Source organism: Acinonyx jubatus, chromosome A2 (assembly GCF_027475565.1).
Source record: "Acinonyx jubatus isolate Ajub_Pintada_27869175 chromosome A2, VMU_Ajub_asm_v1.0, whole genome shotgun sequence".
In the NCBI taxonomy this organism is placed as follows: Eukaryota; Metazoa; Chordata; class Mammalia; order Carnivora; family Felidae; genus Acinonyx; species Acinonyx jubatus.
In genome coordinates this window covers 15180880-15201305 of record NC_069383.1, presented here as the reverse complement: position 1 = coordinate 15201305, position 20426 = coordinate 15180880, and the positions used below count along the sequence as shown (strand labels likewise).

General features: G+C 44.5%; 1 protein-coding gene across 1 annotated transcript in view; it reads right to left on the bottom strand.

Annotated features, from left to right (window-relative positions):
* The window catches only part of ZC3HAV1 (zinc finger CCCH-type containing, antiviral 1), a 61467-nt gene that overhangs the window by 35658 nt on the left and 5383 nt on the right, over positions 1-20426 (bottom strand). Inside the window, exons 2-3 of the mRNA XM_027075565.2 lie at positions 7987-8122; positions 2690-2942 (exon numbers count right to left, since the gene is read on the bottom strand). Of these exons, the coding sequence (XP_026931366.2) occupies positions 2690-2942; positions 7987-8122 (389 nt within the window). The remainder of the gene's footprint in view (positions 1-2689; positions 2943-7986; positions 8123-20426) is intronic.

Here is a 20426-nt window from a genome sequence, read left to right as displayed (position 1 = left end):
TTAATTAAGTAAATTAACCAGGGCGGATAATAAAGATCTCTCTCACACACACTGAATTTATACTGGGAAACTACACCAGGAAACATCCTTCCAAGTGTTCCCCTGTTCAGAGAGCGCTGTGATGTGGGAGAAAAAACACCAGATGTGGGGCCAGAACACCTAACCTCTGCGCCCCTGTCTAGCAGCGTGAGGCCTTGAACGCATCACTTTTATTTACTCATAGTAAAAACGATTTAAGACTGCTTGCAATAAAAGTCATCTAAAATGTTTGAGCCTCGGTCTCCTTACCAATTAAGGCTAATAATATTCCTGCCTTTCTGTATAGCTTTGCTGTCAGGAACAATAAGGAGATATTTTGGGTGAAAATACCTGGTTGATTATAAAGCATTTCTCGAATATAAGGAGGTGTTATTGTTTATTACGGATCATAGAATCTTAGAATTATGTACTCTATTTGTTTTATAAAATTCATGTCTTTCACAGCCATTTCACCAAGGCATAAAAAAATTACAAGTGTTAATATCATCAGACAATGTGAAAATGCTCAAGAAAGAGAACAGATCGGGGCACCTGGCTGGCTCAGTGGGTTAAGCATCCGACTCTTAATTTTGGCTCAGGTCATGATCTCACAGGTTCGCGGGTTCAAGCCCTGCATTGGGCTCTGCGTTGATGGCGCAGAGCCTTCTTGGGATTCTCTCTCTCCCTCTCTCTGCCCCTCTCCCACTCACATGCACATGCTCTTTCTCTTAAAATAAGATTAAACATTTTAAAAATCTCAAAAAAGAAAGGAATAGAACTGACCACTTCCCACCCGTCGGAATGGCTAATAACCTAAAAACAGAGAATAACAAGTATTCAGGTATTGGTGAGGAGGTGGGGAAACTGGACCCCTCGCGTATTGCTGCTGGCAAGAGAAAATCGGTGCGGCTGCTATGGAAAATGGGATGACGGTTCCTCACACAATTAAACATAGAATTACCGTGTGATGGTAATTCTCCACACCCAGCTGCCTACCCAAAAGAATGGAAAGCCAGGTCTCAAGCAGGCATCTGTGCACCCATATTTCACAGCAGCATTATTCACAATAGCTAACGGTGGAAGCAACTCAAGGACCCAGCCATGGATGAACAGATACACAAAGTGAGGCATACATACGGTGGACTATTATGCAAAGTGAAATAAGCCAGTGTCACAAAAAGACAATTCCTGTGTGATTCTACTTATATTTGGTACCCAGAGTCGTCCTATTCATAGAAACAGAAAGTAGAATGGGGGTTGCCAGGGGCTGGGGGGGAAGAAGGAATGAGGTTTTGTTTCATAGGTATAGAGTTTCAGTTCTGCAAGATGAAGGGAGTTTTAGAGATCGGCTGCAAAACAATGCGAATGTACTCAATGCCATTGAACACTTAAAAATGGTCTGGGCGGGGGGCGCCTGGGTGGCTCAGCGGGTTGGGCGGCCGACTTCGGCTCATGTCATGATCTCGCAGTCCGTGAGTTTGAGCCCCGCGTCAGGCTCTGAGTAGCCTGTTTCAGATTCTGTGTCTCCCTCTCTCTGACCCTCCCCCGTTCATGCTCTGTCTCTCTGTCTCAAAAATAAAATAAACGTTAAAAAAAAAGGCGGCTCAGTTGCTTAAGCGTCCAACTCTTGATACTGGCTCAGATCAGGGTCTCGAAGTCGTGAGACAGAGCCCAAGTCAGGCTCTGCGCTCACAGATCATGGAGGCTGCTTGGGGTTTTCTGTCTCCCTCTCTCTGCTGCTCCCCCACTCGCTCTCGCTCGCTCTCTCTGCCTCCCTCAAATAAGTAAACATTGAAGAAAAAAAATAACAAAAATAAAAACTAAAAATAAATACATTTTTCCAGAAATAGTACTGAGGACTGTAATTAAATTGCATATAGTTTTGCATTAATGCTAGATTTCCTGCATTAATTGTATTGTGGTTATGGAAGACAGTAGAGTGGCCCGGTTTTGAGGAAGTGTGTGCTGATATATTTAGGTGTGAAGGCTCCTGATGACTGCATACCTCAAATGCTCTAACCCCAAAAATGTTTTATGTGTGTGTCGGCGTTGATATATCGAGACAAAGGGATAGAATAATTGTCACGGAATATTTTTGGGACAAAATGTTAACAAGTGGTGAAACTAACAAAAAAATCTGTCTTCCTCCCTTAAAAAAAAAGCTTTATCAATTAGCTTTTAAAACTCCTTTTTTAAAGTTTATTTATTCTGAGAGAGAGAGAGAGAGAGAGAGAGAGAGACAGACAGACAGCGGGAGCAGGGGAGGGGCAGAGAGAAAGAGAGACAGAGAATCCTAAGCCTCAGAGGCCAATGCAGGGCTCAAACTCGCGTACCATGAGATCATGAGCTGAAACCAAGAGTCAGACACTTCACCAACTAAGCCACCCAGGCGCCCCACCAATTACCTTTTAGAAAAACAATAAACATTTTAACAAATCAGGAGGGGGGGGGGTGGTGGGTGGATAGTGGTTAGCATGAAAATCAAATTGCAAAATTGCACATATGCTATGATTATCATTATGCAAAAATTATGTATACATGTAGACAAGTCCTGAAAGGGAAAACAGTCTTACATGGGGAGATAGAATGATTATAGGTAAAGTTACACTTTCCTTGTGATTTCTGCTTATTTCCGTTTCTTCTGCAAATGGAAAAGTAGAAACGTATTTACCTTTGCCCCTGGGGTGTTTCTTTCGGCCGTGCTTGCTGTTGCAGATATCCTGGATGTTCTGAACCACGCTGGGGCTCAGCCCGTGCTCCCTCATGATGGCCAGCACCCTCCTATCCATCAGGTTATGGGACCTGAGGCAGTTGGCATAACCGCAAATCCCTCGGGTAAAGTGCTCGCAGATGTGGAGTCTTTCGCATGATGGATGCTGGTCACAAATAACTTTTCGACCCTCTCCCTTATAATTTTTGCATATCTGCAGAAGAGAGAAACAAGAGCCTGAGACGATAACACCTTGCCTCATCTGCCACACATTCATGAAGAAAAGCCTAAGTATGCAAAAATGTTGGAAGCAAGCAGGCATACAACAAAGGAGAAAATGCACGCGTCTTCCACAATCTACGATGAGTTGTATTCTACTGATGATTATTTGGGGTAGAAGAGGCCTGCAAACTAACGAAAAGAAACATGAATTTAATAACCTTTTCGAAGAATCAAAATAAGATGGCCGGCCACAGGTAAGACCAAACAAGACCCAAAGGGAGCCCTCCGTCACAAAGGAACCCCAAAGAGGAAGGCTATCAAGTCTTTCTGCAGTTAAAAAGACACGTGGATCTGGGGCACCTAGGGGGTTCAGCTGGTTAAGCGTCCGACTCTTGATTTCAGGTCAGGTCATGATCTCAACTGTCCATGACTCTGAGCCCCATATCGGGCTCTGCGCTGGCAGCTCAGAGCTTGCTTGGGATTCTCTCTCTCCCTCCTGCTCTCTGCCCCTCCCCCACTCACGTACACGCTCGCTCTCTCGCTCTCTCTCTCTCTCTCAAAATAAATAAATTCAAAAATCAAAAAGACACGTGTCTTACAACTGTTGTCTCTACTAGATAGAACGTGGCAAAGTTCCTCAAAAGGGCAAGTAAAGAAGGTAATTTTTATATTTCTTTTTTTTTTTCTTTGAGAGTTAGACAGAAATGACCTGGGGAGAGACAGAGAGAAAGGGGGGGAGACACAGATTCTGAAGCAGGCTCCAGGCTCTGAGCTGCCAGCACAGAGCCCCACATGGGGCTTGAATTTGTGAACCAGCAAGATGGCGACCTGGGCCAAAGTTGGGCGCTCAACCGACTGAGCCACCCAGGTGCCCCTATATTTCTATGTAAGTAGAAATATCTACACATCTAGCTCTGCAGACATGTAGTTCCTACTGAAAAGAGGGCATAAGTGCTTCTTACTGAAATACTGTCATGGGGGCCAGACCATATGATGCAGGACTGCAAGACACGGATTTAAAAGTCTGCAGCCCGGGGCGCCTGGGTGGCTCAGTCGGTTAAGCATCCGACTTCAGCTCAGGTCATGATCTCGCGGTCCGTGAGTTCGAGCCCCACTTCAGGCTCTGCTGACAGCTCAGAACCTGGAGACTGTTTCAGATTCTGTGTCTCCCTCTCTCTGCCCCTCCCCTGTTCATGCTCTGTCTCTCTCTGTCTCAAAAATAAATAAACGTTAAAAAAAAATTTAATAAAAAATAAAAAAACAAAAAAATAAAAGTCCGCAGCCCTACAACTGGCTAAGTGATCTCACCTGAATTACTTACTCCCCAGCCTGTTTCCTTTGCTGTGAAGGAGGAAAATACTTGCTCTGTCCACCTAACCCAAGATGTTGAGCAGATTAAATAATCAAATACGCAAATGTGCCGTGCAAAATATAAAATGGGCTACAGATGTTTGAATCATTACATAAAGAACCCTAAGGATGAAAACATTTATCAATGGTTCCAAGAGACTGAGCAAACCACCTCATTGGTTGACTGATTTATCTGGGCACAGAGACATGAGATTCAGACGCTAGCCAACAATTTAAGTACACAGACAACTTCGGACACCTGATTCAAACAGGTATCATTGCTATAGAGCCTATGATCCAGAGTCCAGACTCTACACCATCTGTGCTCCAGGTGTGGTCCCTGGATGGGCAGCATTAATTCCACCTGGAAACTTACATGCAAATCCTCAGACACTTCCCCATATCTACGGTCAGAGTCACCGGAGGTGGGGCCAGCACTCTGGCTTAACAAACCCTCCAGGCAATTCCGATGCTCACTAAAGCTTGAGAACCAGTGTCCTTGAGGCTTGGGCAGAAAAACAATCAGCAACTTCACAAATGCCACTTTGGCTAACAATCCTATGACGGTCCTAATGAGTAAGTTAAGAATGCTCCTGCCTTTATTAGGCCAGAACAAATGACAACAGGTCTTCCTTTCGTAAGTACATTGTAATTTTACAAGCTTATATATCCGGAAGTCAGGTTTGCCGGATGCTTTCATGTTCTCACAGGCCAAGGCAAAGTGACAAAGTGTGAATATTTTAAGGTTTTTAGGACAGGAGTGTGTCTTGTCCATTGCTGCCTCCAAGATTTAACTCAGTGCCTACCACTTGCAGGAGCGCCTAAATGTTAGCAAAACAGCAAATGAAGCAAGAGGATTAAATGCCTTGTCCGAGATCACACAAGTAGTTGGTGGCAGAGTCAGGACTTTGAGAGACATGGAAGGACCATTGTTGACCAACTATTCCTTGCACTAGCTGAACTCTAGCTGATTCCTTCCTGCTGGACCCCTATGACACTATTCCACCCTACTCACCCACACTAGAACACTCCGGTAGGGACTCTCTTGCCCAACGTTTTCGAACACACACTCATGCTACCAAGGCTCTCATCGATTTTCCACTACAGGACACAGCCCCTCAGACATCTAGTCCAGGAAACAGGGCTGTCTCTCCGTCTGCAATCTCAGCCCTGACGAATGGCGAATGGCAATTAACTTCGTTAGCCGTGAGCCTCCCAGCCCACTAATCATGGGTACTAAATTCTTAAAAGGGAAAGGTGTCCGTGCCTCCTTCTCTGGACTGTGTGATAAACGATGACAAGAGCATTCTTCTAGGAGGACTTTCATAGTGCTTTTGTCAATGGGCTCTTCTGGGATCTCTCAGCAACCGCACCTTCTAGTAGGTTCTTAATTGTTGGCCTCCTCCCTAGAGAATGGAAGAGGTGCCACTGCCCTTATTCTCCAAGGACTTGATATAAAAAGTCCTTGGTGACTTTGGGAGAACTGAAGCAGAGATAAGATCTACTGAGTGACCTTCCCAAACCCCCAACTTTAACACGAGACTAAGGGTGGACCATGAGTCAATGCTCTTCTCAAGCATCCTAACAAGCCTTCATTCATTGTTCCATCACATGAAAGGAAAAGGGAGGGATGCCCCTGTTCATCAATGGGACCTTTAATGAGGTTGGCGTATAAGGTACTTTCCCCATGCTGGTAGCCTTGGGGGGCTGGACTGACACGTAGGCCAAAGACCATAGATATCTCAAGACAAGATCTCTAAACCTTGGGCTCCTGGAAACGGAGAGAGAGACAAATCCAAGTATCCAGGTGAAAGAATGCATGTGGCAGGGAGAGAAAATGGGGAATATTTTCCTCCCCTCATCCCGCTCCCCAAACATTTTTATAGAGTGCTTTGCATTCCTATCTTTCTTGAGCTCAGTGGTCAACTCAAAATCACCCCTCTTGTCATAAGCTTTTTCTTCCCTTAGGGAAACACATGAACTTAGAATCCAAAAATGCTTAACCTTCATGGGGCACCTGGGTGGCTCAGTCGTTAAGTGCCTGACTTGGACTCAGGTCATGATGTCTGAGTTTGTGAGTTCGAGCCCCGTGTAGGGCTCTGTGCTGACAGCTCAGAGCCTGGAGCCTGCTTCGGATTCTGTGTCTCCCTCTCTCTCTCTCTTCCCCTCCCCTGCACTCATATTCTCTCTCTCTCTCAAAAATAAATAAACATTAAAAAAAAAAAAGCTTAACCTTCCAAAGGACCCTAATAGCTATCTTGTCTTATATAAAAGCACATCTGCATTCTAATCTTGCTTATCTTATCTCCGCCCCTTCCATCCATTCTACATGGGTCCTTTCATTATTGTTCTGTGCTTCTCTTCCAGCGTGAGGGTAACATCTCCGCTCGAGGACTCTTCTCAGGCCAGGTACCATTCTTTAAACACCATCCTCCGATTTTCAAGTCAATATTCCTACATGGATGAGACTGCCATTAACTATCTGCCATTGTCCCTCTCTTTCTTCTGGTAACAGAAGCTTCCAAGTTTTAGATGCACACATGGTTACCTATCCAGAAACTACATTTCCCAGCCTTCCTTTCAGCTAAGTGTGACCATGTGATAAGCTCTGGCCAATAAGATGGGAGCAGATGTGCTGTATACAATGTCCAGGTCACGTCTTCTAAAAAGGAAACTGCCTTCCGCTTATTTCCTCTTTACATCCCTGCTGGTAGGAAAATGGTGACAATAAGAACAGCTTCACTGTACCTGGAGATGGAAGCCACATGTTCAAAGAAAAGAGAGGTTTACCTACTGGCCTGAGTCCCTGAATGACATCGTGGAATCCAGCTGTCCGACCCCTCCACTGGCTACCTGCCTACCTACATCTAGGCAAGACGAAAAATCAGCAAACTTTTTCTGTAAAGGACCGGATGGTAAATGTTTTAGGCTTTGCAAGCCATTTGGTCTCTGTTGCAACTACTCAGCTTACTATTGTGTTAAGAAAGCAGGAATGGACAATATGCAAATGAATGAGTGTGGCTATTTCCAATAAAACTTTATTTATAAAACCAGGTAGCCGGCCATATTTGTCCTATGGGCCATAGTTTGATAACCTTGGATCTAGACTATCAAGTGAGAGAGAAATAAAATTACATTTTATTTGTGGGGCACCTGGGTGGCTCGTTCGGTTGAGTGTCCTACATTTGACTTTGGCTCAGGTCATGATCTCACAGTTCTTGCATTCGAGTCCTGCATCGGGCTCTGTGCTGACAGCTCGGAACCTGCTTGGGATTCTCTCTCTCCCTTTCTCTCTGCCCCTCCCCTGCTCTCTCTCTAAATAAATAAGTTTCAAAAATTCTATTTTATCTGGATCAGTACATTTTGAGGTCTCCGGTACAAAAGTGCTGCCTGTACCCTCAACCAATATAATATACCCTGTCATCTTCCAAAACCTCGATTCAAAGCCCACCTCCTTCCAGGAAGCTGTCTAGATGTAAAGCGTCAACTATTCTTACTACCGCATCTTCAGATCACTTTGCGTAGGAAGGAAATTTCTGGAATCTTTGGGTCACTCAGCAATAGCCGCCTGTTGACTGCCATCTGTAGAGCCTGGTGGGAACTTTGAGTCATTGTGTTTCAACACATCCATGACACAACACTGCCAATATTCTCTCTGCTGCTGAAACGAAGGAATCATAACTCACCTCCGGCATAAAAAAGGGGTCACTTTGGACGAGAAGCACGGCTAATTCCTCTTTGTTCAGTCCAGAGAGCTCATGATTTTTCAGGACCTTGAAGTTCTCTTCCGAGAGAACCTCGTGAGAATATTTGCACAGATTCCTGGAAGAAAACGAGAATTGTCAGTGTCTCCCCTTCACAGAAGTTAAGAAAAACAGGGAACTTTCAGTTATCAATGTCCACATCCCTTGGTTACTAATCCTGCCTAAAGAATACACTTTAAAAATATAAATGGATGGGGCACCTGGGTGGCTCCATCAGTTAAGCTTCAGACTCTTGATTTCATCTCTCTCTGCCTCTCTCCCAAAAATAAATAAATAAACTTTTTAAAAAAGTCAACGGGAAAAGAGGTTCCATTTCTCAAATATTTTAATGGCACACAATTATTCATCGCTTTGTTTCTCATATGCCTTATATACCGATGCATACCTTTATGATTTGTGTGGCTGCAAAGTAATGGGAGAAGCTCTTAGCTGTAGGTGTCAAACGGCTCTACAGAAGAAGAGGCAGAAATCCCCTTCACTCTAAGACACTGATGATCTACGTCCACACCGTCCAAGAGGACACACTCATGACGATGGAACTGTTCTAGAACCTGAGCTTTCCAAATACGGCCACTGAGAACTTGAAACATACCTAGTGAGACTCAGGAACTAAATTTTCTAGTTTACTTTATTTTAATTAATTTAAATTTGAATAGCCACACGTGACTAGTGCCTACCATGTGGGTGGCAGAGACTTAGGTTGCCGGTGTTGGAAGTGCAGCGGGAGAATCAGCGTCACCGGAGCCTGTCAGAAATTCAGAATTTCTGGCCCCACCCCAGTTATAATGAATCAAAATCTGCCTTTCAACAGCATCCCCAAACGACTTAATGACATTAAAGCCCAAGAAGCACTGATCTAGAGCATTGAAAAACCCTGACAGCAATGTTGTTTTCATTAGACAAACATAATTTGACAGTTATCAGTGTCCACATAAATTCATTCCACTTTTAACTTAAATACACTACCAGTAACTGTTGCCAAAGCCCTCAGATTTATGGTATTGATAGTTACTAATATGACGGGAGGTTAATATTTTCTAGTTGGCACAACCGTTATCAAATTGTCAGGCGGGTAGGTAATGGCCAGATTTTCACTATAAAAACAGCTACCTGGCTACAATTACCTTTGTACAAATAACCTTCCATCTTCTACGGCATTTTCCTGGGATTTACTCCTTTGGGAGTATTGCCTCAAAAGACACAGTAATTTTCTTGGCAGCTTGTGTTTCCTTTTGATCTACTGCTCTCCAGGAAATCTACCAGCAATCTGTGGCTTTGTCTATTTCCCTGCAAGCACATTAACAAGGAGTTTTATCACTTTTGCTACTTCAGTAGGCATGAAATAGACTTAGGCTTTTAATTTGCACTTTATTAACAAGGCTGAATATTCCCAAATGTTGTCTTGATGCTTGTATTTCCTTACTTACTCCTTTCTTTCCTTCCTCCCTGTTTGTTCATCTCCTTGTTTATTTCAAATAGCTTTGCATTTTTTCCCTTTTTACCAAGAACTTTAAGGTGGTTGTTGCTGAATTGTTTTATGATCAGACCCTTCCAACCTGCCTTTCACAATTTTAATACTTGACTCTTGATTTTAGCTCAGGTCATGAGCTCATGGTTTGTGGGTTCAAGTCCCATATTGGGCTCCTCACTTAGCAAGGAATGTGCTCGGGATTCTCTCTCTCCCTCTCTCTCTGCCCTTACCCTGCTCTCTCTGCCTCTCAAAAATAAATAAACTAAAAAAAAAAAAAAAATCTTAAAGAGTAAAAGTCCAGGGTGAGTAGAGCATGCGACTCTTAATCTCAGGGTTCTGAGTATGAATGAGCCCCACATTGGGTGTAGAGATTACTTTAAAAAGTCACTTATTCAAATGCTGCTGTCTGTGTGTAAGGCATTTCTGAAACTCTCTCGAACTGCCTTCAGATCTAGCTATGGAATCTCCTAAAAAAAAAAAAAAAAATCACAGAAATCACGGAATCAACGACTTGTGTCTGCTACCATCTGAGCTCTTAAAACCCAACCAGCCCTCCCACGCACTTTGCTTCTTCGAGAAGTCCAGCGCAGCTGGTCAGGCTCTGGTGACAGTCTCTATCCTAGCCATGTTCTCAGGCAGGCCCTTCTAGGTCTCTGGCACCTCTTGATAAAGCTGACGTCGGCTCTCTCAGCTTGTTTGGGGGCTCTATGGTTTCAGATAACTTCTCCCAGCTCTCAGCACCTGGGCTAAGGCCAGCCTAAGCCCTCAGCAACTGGGCTGAGACTTCACCTTATCACTCCTCCCACCCCCATGGGAGGGGGGGAATCTGAACAGAATCTGTGGCTGGGAGGGCCCAGCCTCCAGCCCAGGCAGAAAGCCCCTCCATTACCAGATGAATGTGAGACTCATTAAGTATAAGGCTTCTCATTCCACAGGCCATTCTCATTAACGACCCTCGTGGTAGGGAGCTGAAAATGACCTCGGTTGAAACAAACACACCACAGCTAGAAGGTTCCGCTGGTCTGTCTCAGAGATACCTGACAACTGTTACTTGCAAAGAATTTAGAATCTTCACTTTCCTCTCAGCTCCAACCCAGATATCCTGAACACCGTGCCAAGACTATGTCACCCTTTGTATGGCTAAATAAGGGTCATGGTAGAGGACAGAGCCCCTCTCGTGACAGCGAGAGGCAGCCTTGGTCTAACCTGTCCTAGCTGAGGAGGAGTGGGGCACTTCCAAGGTCCCCAAAGTCAACAGTTCCTCTAAATAACTCAAGACCACCAGGCAGCCCAATGGGTCTGCCTGAAACCCGGAGTCAGTAGGCTTTTCCGAGCTCACCCACGACACTCCTGCCTGAAGGAAGAGCCCCAGCCAGCACATGCTGCCCTGGCCGGTCCTTGCTGCGGCCTGAATGAAGACTCAGTTTCACTCCTCATTTCTCTCCACCCTCAGGCAAACTGCTCATTCCTCCAGACGCATGACACTCACCTGCCACCCAGCTTCAGTCTGCAACATCTACGTCCAGCCTCTCTGACCTGCAGGCTCCTCCATGAGAGGCCCTACTCCATTTCCCCACATTCCCTAGATGTCTCCCAACTCCTCAGGGGCTTTCTCTTTGCCCTAATTTCAGCATACTGGGTCAGCCTCAGGGGTGGGGCGGTTCAAGCTCACCTGTTTGGGAGTTAAGCCCAAGAGTACAAAACCCAAGGTTTATTGCACGTTTACTGAGGCACGGCAACTCTGCCTCTGTTATTTAATATAGTCACCACAATAATCCTATGAGGTAGTGGTTTACTTTTTACTTTGGGAGACTGAGGCTGGATAAAATGGGAAATCAAAGGTAACTCCAAAAAAGGAACCCCAATCTAAAAAAATAAACAAAAAAACCCAAAAAAAACCCCTAATCTGGTAAAAACAAAAACAGCTTGAAGCTTTTACAAACCCAAAAGGGAAAAAAAAAAGAAAGAAGGAAAGGAAAGGAAAGGAAAGGAAAGGAAAGGAAAGGAAAGGAAAGGAAAGGGAAGGAAAGGAAAGGAAAGGAAAGGAAAGGAAAGGAAAGGAAAGGAAAGGAAAGGAAAGTCATTCTGGCTTATTTAAACCGCTATTCCCCATTATTAAATGGAAAATCAAGAGTGGAGTAGAAGGAGAGAGAATGCACAGAAATCACATTAAGGACATCGCATGTAGCAAGGACACAAGAAACGATAGAAACTATTTCTTACAACTTGCATTGAGGAGACAATTTCAGCCGAACCGGTTGCAGTTAGAGCCGGATGGAGGTCATGTTTTAGGTTTCAGGTGGCAGAACCTTCCTTCCCACTTTGTGCTGACCACTCTGCCCCAGCTCCAGGGCCCTAATGTTGACCAGAAGGCTTAAGTGGGGAAAAAGAGTGAAAATCTGCCATGGCTTCCTCGGGTTCTCTAAGCCAGTGGTTCTCAAAGTGAGGTCCCCCGACCAGCGTCACTGGAAGGTTGTCAGAAATGCAAATTCTCAGGTCCCATCCCAGACCTACTGGTTGAGTCTCAAACTCTTGAGACTAGATGAAGATTTGTTAGGGGGAAGGTTTGTTCCCTCTAGAAGGTTTGTTAGGGGGAGCCTGGGTGGCTCAGTCGGTTAAGCGTCAGACTTCAGCTCAGGTCATGATCTCGTGGTTCGCGAGTTCCAGCCCCACGTCGGGCTCTGTACTGACAACTGGGAGCTTTGGAGCCTACTTCAGATTCTCTGTCTCCTTCTCTCTCTGCCCCTCCCTCGCTTACATTCTCTCTCTCTCTTTCTCTCTCTCTCTCTCTCTCTCAAAAATAAGTAAGTAAACATTAAAAAAAAAAATTTAGAAGGTTTATTAGAACACAGGTTGCTGGGCCCCACCCCGAGGTTGTGCTCCGTAGGTCTGCGCATGTCTAACAAGTGCCCAGGTACTAAAGCCACTTGCTGCTGCTGGCTGGCTGGGGACATTTGCCAGTAGAGGCTCCAGCTACCTTCTACAAAGGACAGGGGGGCCTGCAGAAGGCGGGGGCACGGCCACAGAGAGTCCCCACCTCCCAGCACAGAGACGAGCTCTCCCACAAACCATTATGAAGTGCTCAGAGGGAAAGCAAGTGTTGGCACAATTCTGCCTGTACTTGGAGCAGATAAACTTCAAACAGCGTGAGTTGGGGTGGGAGATGATAACTTTTTATAAAAAGGCCAAAGATGGCCTTGAAAGAGGCAGAATGGTCTCCGCTTCAGGGATCTCAGGCCAAAGCCTACAAACAAATAACCTTCTTTCACTTTTCCCTTCCAGCCGCAGAACAAAATGTTATTTTAACCCTGGCAATAAATCCTCCCCCGCACCTCAGATGAGGTCTGGGCGGCAGAGTGCCTCTCATCCCTGGCTACGCACAATCATCAACCAGGGAGTGTTCAGAAATACCTAAGCCAAACCCTCAGAGCCTGATTTAATTTGACAGGGGGTGGCAGGTGATTGTACTGTGCAGTCACAACTGAGAATTGTTAGTCGGACTAGTCAGATCAGAATCTAAGGGAGGTTCCCGAATTAGACGGTCACCTCCAAGCTCTGACGCTTAGCGAGCTGGTAAACACAGAGCCGGCCCTGGACTCCACAACCAAACCAACGGGAAAAACATACCAACCTAAGGGAGAGTCTTGTTTTTTGACAGTGATGTGTCTCCAAATACCCCTTCCCTTCTCCCACTAGCCCCCTCAGCTCCCCAACCCCTTGTGGGGAGGGGCTGATAAAAAACAAAGATACAGTTGATTTGCACAGAAAACAGGAAATAGCTCATCGTGATGTAAACCAGGTGAAAAAGGAACCAGGATGTGTGAAAGATAAAATCTAGAGAACGCTGATCTAAAGAATAAAATGTCGCCCACCCATAAAAGCCCTAATGAAGTATTATTTCAAAGCCATGAGACTCCTGTTCGCTCTGTTTGTACAGCTGATGTTCAAGGTTAAGTTGCCATGTGACTAGAGGTAGGGATGGCTCAGTGAATCCGGAAGCCCTAGTAAGATGGCGGGGGAGAATCAGAGCAGACGAATAGAAAGCGCAGGAACAGGATAAGGGACGGTGTGGGGGAAGAGAAAGCATGGAGCTGAAGACAAGAACCGGCTTTAACCACAACTGTACTACCCGGAACACACAAGGTGCAAAGAAGAGAAGGTCGACTCACTGCTGCCACAGGGTGAGCTCAAGGCGTACCAGCTGCAGGCCTCGGCCTGGGGACAGGAATGTACCTGGTTGGCTGCAAGACTCTGGGCAACGGAGGGTGATAGGAGGATGGGGGCCCACAGAGGATGGGAGGGGTTGGGGGGGGTGCTGAGGATCTGGGTGTAGTCTATTGTACCAAGGGTGAGGCACCCCCAAATCGTCTCTCTGTTATTGCAGACAATGCCCCAGACTCCAGCACCCTTAGTACCGCCCATTAGAATCACCTAGGGACTTCTAAAAAATGCCAGTGCCCAAGCCATACTCCATACCAATTAAATCAGAATGTGCGGGGGTAGGAGCAGGGCATCTGTATTTTTTTTTTTTTTTGAGACAGAGGGCGCAAGTGAGTGAGGGGCAGAGAGGGAGAGAGGGAGGGAGAGAAGGAGGGAGAAAGAGAGAGAGAGAGAGAGAGAGAGAGAGAGAGAGAGAGAGAGAGAGGGGCAGGGCTCACCTGAAGTGGGACACAAGCTCACGGAACAGTGAGATCATGACCTGAGCCGAAGTCAGATGCTTCACGACTCAGCCACCCAGGCGCCCTGGGCATCAGTATTTTTTTTAAAGATTCCTCAAGTGATTCCAATGTACTGCAAAGGTTGGGACCCATCACCCTAAGTCCACATCAGGGCTGAGAAAAAGCACAGGAAGGGTAAAGCGTTGAGAGGTGGTGGTGGTGTCACCAGAATGTTCACAATTAGAGAAAGTGACCCACAAGACTCCTCTCCTCACACATACCCCTTCTCCTTCTTCCCCTGCCATACTTCCCAACATAAATCCCTTTGGAAATTAAGACAAATGTTAAACTAGAGGGAAAAAGTAATAAACTATTTAACAGTGGTTTGAGGGTTCCTTTCGCGAGAGAGGAAGGGGCAGAAGCCTCTAGAATAGCCTACTCTTTGCCACACAAAGCATGTGCTCCATAAATATATGCTGATGGAGGGGGCAAGAATGCCGCAGGCTTCCTGTAGGTCTTGTGGTTCTATCACAGAAAAGTAACTGATGGGTCACCCTAACCCCGGAGAAAAGCAATACTTTTTTCAACTTGTGTTCAGCCTGCGCTAAAGAATCCATGTCATTTCTCTTTTATGCCCTCAAATGCCGAAGCCACATGAAACCTCGTTTTTGCAATCTACCAGGAAGCAGATCGGTGCTGTTTCTGAAAGTGTGGTTCACGGACCCCTGCAAAACAATCTGTAGGACGATGGGGAAAATGCAGATCCCCGGGCCCAGCCCACCCCTCTGAACCAGAATGTCTGATGTGTGACAGGGAAATCTGCATTTTCGTAAGCCCTCCCCAAGTGATTCAGATATATATCAAAGTCTGAGAAGTACTGCTCCAAAGCTGGGTACCTACTATCCACCAGGGGCTACCCAAGGCTGATAAACTCAGGGTACAGGAAAAAAATGTTACAACTCTTTACGTGTATTTCTTACCTAAAAAAGTAAAAAAAAATATTGCCTGGGCTATAAGATGTGGAGGAGTAGGGGAAGATGGACCGGTTAACTCAGAAGGTGCACAAGATAGGCCTAATAGAAATTTTCTACACCTTGATCGTAGCGAGGGTTACATGGGTATATATCCGTTTATCAAGACTCTGCAACCTGGATACTTTTTTTTTTAATGTTTTTATTTATTTTGGGGAGAGAGAGACAGAGTATGAGCAGGGGCGGGACAGAGAGAGAGAGAGAGAGAGAGAGAGAGAGAGAGAGAGATTGGGAGACACAGAATCCAAAGCAGGTTCCAGGCTCCAAGCTGTCAGCACAGAGCCCGACGCGGGGTTCGTGAAACTCAAACTCACCAACCGCGAGATCATGACCTGAGCCGGAAGTCGGACGCTCAACTGACTGAGCCACACAGGCGCCGCGCAACCTGGATACTTTAAATGGGTGCATTTTACTGTATGTGAATCACACCTCAATAAAGTTGATTTTAAAGTTCTTTTAAAAGATAAAAAAGTGAGGGGCACATGGGTGGCTCGGTGGGTTAAGTGTCCGTTTCTTGATTTCCACTCAGGTCATGATCTCATATTTTGTGAGATCAAGCCCCGCACCGGGCTCGGTACTGACAGGGCAGGGCCTCTTGGGATTCTCTCTCTCACTCTCTCTGCCCCGCCCACCCCCCCAAAAAATATTTTTTTTAAAAGATAAAAAAGTGAGTAAATATTTAATATACAAACTACGAAGTTACACGTTAGTTATGTGATTTTTTAAGTAAATATATTTATAATAGGAGTCCATGCTCAAAATGTTCTCTATTGACAGGAGTCAGGAATCAAAATGTTTGGAAATTACTCCCCTAGGTGACTTGTTAACCTGATGCTCAGAGTTGGTCTGAAATGGATGAAAATCTTTCTGAAGTGTGGCAGAGCCCAAAGGACAGTGAAACGGGTCTCCATTCTCTCCTCGAAGCCGGAGTCCAGCTCCTCTGTTCCCGCTTGTTTGAAATGATTTCTCCCTGGGCCTGAAATCCTAGGTCCTTCTGGATTCCTTCACTCCTTTTCCACCCCCACCCTGGAGCCTTGCCAATTGCAGAGTAGCCTTTAGGTAGAGATCAGAGATACCCGTAAATATGGTCAGGACCAGTAAGCAAATGAGAACCCTTTTATGGGAGGAAAACAAATCTGTATTTAGTTTCACCATTTAATGCTATCTCTATACTATGTAAAAAGTAGAAAATCTATTGTTATCAGATGCTTCTCTGTCACTTATTCAACATTTTACCAAGATTCATAGGGCCGCTTATAATGTCGTTATGTTTCTTAGCTGAATTTCTGCAGAAAGCTGCAGAAATCGAAAGTCAGATTCGGCCAAATGAAAATAAACATGAAACAAATGTGAAAAGAGGATACAAATTCCCAAATGATTCCTACGGGCCCCACACCCCTCTGGGCCCTGATGTCACAGAAAACAGCAGTCTCTATGGCCATCAGCCTAACTGCGAGACTCCACGGACTGAGGACAACTGGTAACAGAAGGAACTTCCAGAAAGACTCCTCGGTAAATACGCCACACATATGACAGGTAACACGCAAAAGTAAAAGGCAAACCTTTGAAACAAACATTGTGCTAAGTGAAAGAAGCCAGACACAGTGGGACAAATACCGTAGGATTCCATTTGTAAGAAATATCCAGAAAAGGCAAATCCACAGAGACAGATTAGAGGTTGCCAGGGGCCGGGGAGAGGGGAAGACAGGGTGACTACAGATGGGCATAGGGTTCCTGTTTGGGGTGAGGAAAATGTTCTGGAACCAGATAGCCGTAATGGGTGTACAACATCATGAATGTACTTATTGCCATTGAACTCTATGCTTTTTTTCCCCCAGTTTGAAGGTCATTCTTTTTTTTTTTATTTTAATTCCAGCATAGTTAATACACAGCGTTATATTCGTTCCAGGTGGATGTTATAGTGGTTCAGCGATTCTAACATTACTCAGTGCTCATCAAGGTAAGTGTGAACTGTAACACTTGAAAATGGTAAAAAAGTAAATGAAGACCATTACAAGCAAAAAAAAAGACCAATAAAATGCAAAAGAAAAATGAAAGATGGAAATAAGAAGCAACTGCTAAGAATTAGGCGCCAAGTAAGGGAAACGTAAATTTGAGCATTAGGTCTCAGAGCGGCTGGAGACCCAGAAATATGTCATGAGTTAAAACCACGATGAGGTAAGATTTCACATTACTTGTATTGGCACAAATTTTAAAAGGCTGACGATGTCTCCTCCAGCCAGGCTTGCAGGTTTTTGAAGGCCACAGCCTGCAGCTGCCTCCTTTGCCTGGCAAAGCAATAAAAGCTATTGTACCTCCTTATCTGTTCCCCGCCCCGCAAAAAAAGGCCGATGATTGTCAAACGGCGAGGATATGAAGCAAGGGAATGCTCACATTCTCCCAGTGGTAGTAAAATCTTGTATACACACTCGGAAGACAAGTTGGTACCATCGCATAAAACTAAAGATAAACGTAGAAGTTCTACTACTAGACATCTAGGGAACTCTTGGTACACACGGAGAGACATCCCATAAAATTCAACGCACCAGGGTTTGTAACAGCAAAAAATTAAAGACAGTCTACATTTTGATAATGAGAAAACATTGACATATAAAGTGCACGCATTTCCTACAAAAGAAAGCTCTGCATTTCAAAGAACTGAAGCAGGGGACTCGGAGCAAAATGGAGGTCCATGCAGCAAGTGCCCAAATGTTGAAAAGTAAACAATCGAGCTCCGAAGTGGTTCAATTAAAACACGTTCCGTCTTCCTGTCTCAATAACGTACTTTCATAATGAGCTGGAAAGCCAAGTTCGAACGGAGAATTCTCAGACTCCACCAAGTTCTCTGGTGGATGTAGAAGGATATAGAACAATGGATATAGACGGGATATATAGAATATAGATAGAATAGGATAGAGGAGGATGAAGAAAGTCGGCCCTGGCTTGCAACTCTGGCCTACCACTTCTCTCTTCTCACCCGCGGCTGTGTCCCACACTGCTGGAGCCATCATACGGAGGCAACAGACATGCCAGCCGCATGTAGGAAGACCTGGGGAAGAAGCCATCCAGGCTGTGGCAGTGGGTTCGGCAATTCCAGGGTCCCAGAAACCCAGAGCATGGTCTAGAATGAAAGTGGGGACTAGAGGTCCTAGATGGCCTCATGGACTCCTCAAAGAGTGAGTAGGGACACAACTAAAAGAGGGCCAGAACTAGGGTTGTGAAGCAGAGGCCCCAGGGCAGAAGACCATCTTGTCCAGGTCTCCAGACGGTACAGAAACGTAAACAGGGCTCTGTACATTAGGGGTGAGTCTCAGAATCATCATGTTGTGCACACAAAAGCAAATTAAATCCAGTATTTGCACACCTAGTATTGATATCATTTATAGGCTTGAAACCAGGCAAAACGATACGAAATATTGCTTAGAAAGACACACTAGAGGCGCCTGGGTGGCTCAGTCGGCTGAGTGTCCGACTCTTCATTTCAGCTCTGGTCATCATCTTGCGGTTGTGGGATCGAGCCCCACATTGGGCTCCACGCTGAGCGTGGAGCCTACTTGAGATTCAATCTCTCTCTCTCTCTCTCTCTCTCTCTCTCTCCCTCTGCCCCTCTCCCCTACTCACTCTCACTCTCTCTCTCTAAAATAAGTTTTCAATTCAAAAAAAAGAAATGCACACATATATTTAAAAAACAGTAAATGTGTGGAAAAAATAAAAATCAAACTCAGACCTGTATCAGTATGATTGCAAATTGGTACAGCCACTACAGAAAGTACAGAGATTCCTCAAAAAGCTAAAAATTGAACTACCGTAGAATCAGCAATCCCACTTCTCGATATATATCCCCCAAAAAATGAAATCAGTATCTCAAAGAGATACCGGCATTACCATGTTCAGTGTAGCATTATTCACAGTAGCCAAGATATGGAAATTTAAATGTCCATCAACCGATGAATGGATAAAGAAAATGTGGCACACGGATGCAGACACAGATATACAGATATGCCAAGGAATATGCGTGATTCAAAAGAAGGAAATCCCACATGGATAAACCTAAAAGACAGTATGCTAAGTGAAATAAGCCAAACACAAATAACTATATGCTCTCTTATACGCAGAATCTAAAAAGTCACACCCACACAAGGTCAAATGGTGGTTGCCAGGGACTGGAGACGGGAGTGGGGTTGGTAAGGGGATCGCGGTCAAAGGATACAAATTTTCAGTTATAAGATGAACAAATTCTGGAGCTCTAAGGGACACCATGGTGCCTGTAGATAACAATAATGTATTCTCAAAATTTGCTAAGTTGATCAGAAGTGTTTTCATCATCAAAAAAAAAGAGGGAAAATTGATGAGGAGTTAGATAGGTTATTAGCTTGACTGAGGGGAATTATTTCATAATGTATGCATATATCAAAATATCACATGGTGGGGTGCCTAGCTAGCTCAGACTTGATCTTGGGGTCAGGAGTTCAAGCCTCACTTGGGTATACAAATTACTTAAAAAAAACAAAAACAAAAACAAAATACCACATTGTAATACCTTAAATATAAACAATGTTTATTATTAGTCCATGCTACCTCCATAAAGCTGAGGAGGAAAATAGAACAGTTTATTTATCTCTAGTTATCACGTATAAGATGGGGGAGATGATCAAGAAAGAGAATTTGGGGGGAGGGATAATAGCAGTATTGTATTTCTGAAGTTGATTCATGGGTACACAGGTAACTCATTGTATGCTTTATATATTTTCATAAGACTCAAATACCACATAATAAAAACTTCAGAGAGAAAATTACTTTAAAAGTAAACAATTCATGCCCTTTTAATTGGCATAAATGTAAAAAGTCTGATAATACGAAGTGCCAGCTGGCCATAAGATGGGGACACTGGGACTCTCAAACATGAAAATATTTGTCAGAATCTAGAAAAGTTGAAACTGCAACCATTCAACACTCAACACTGCAATTCCACTTCGTAATGACCCACTCTGGAAAAGCACCAGAGACATGTATATTCTTGACAGCATGGTTTGTTATCACAAAAAAAAAAAAAAATTGGAAATATCCCAGATGCCCATTATTGGAGCAGTAGGCACTGAACTGTGCTATAAATCATATGAAATACTATATAGCTGTTAAAATGAATAAATTGGATCCTTATGTATCAACATGAATAGATCCCCAAAAAGTAACACAGAGTAA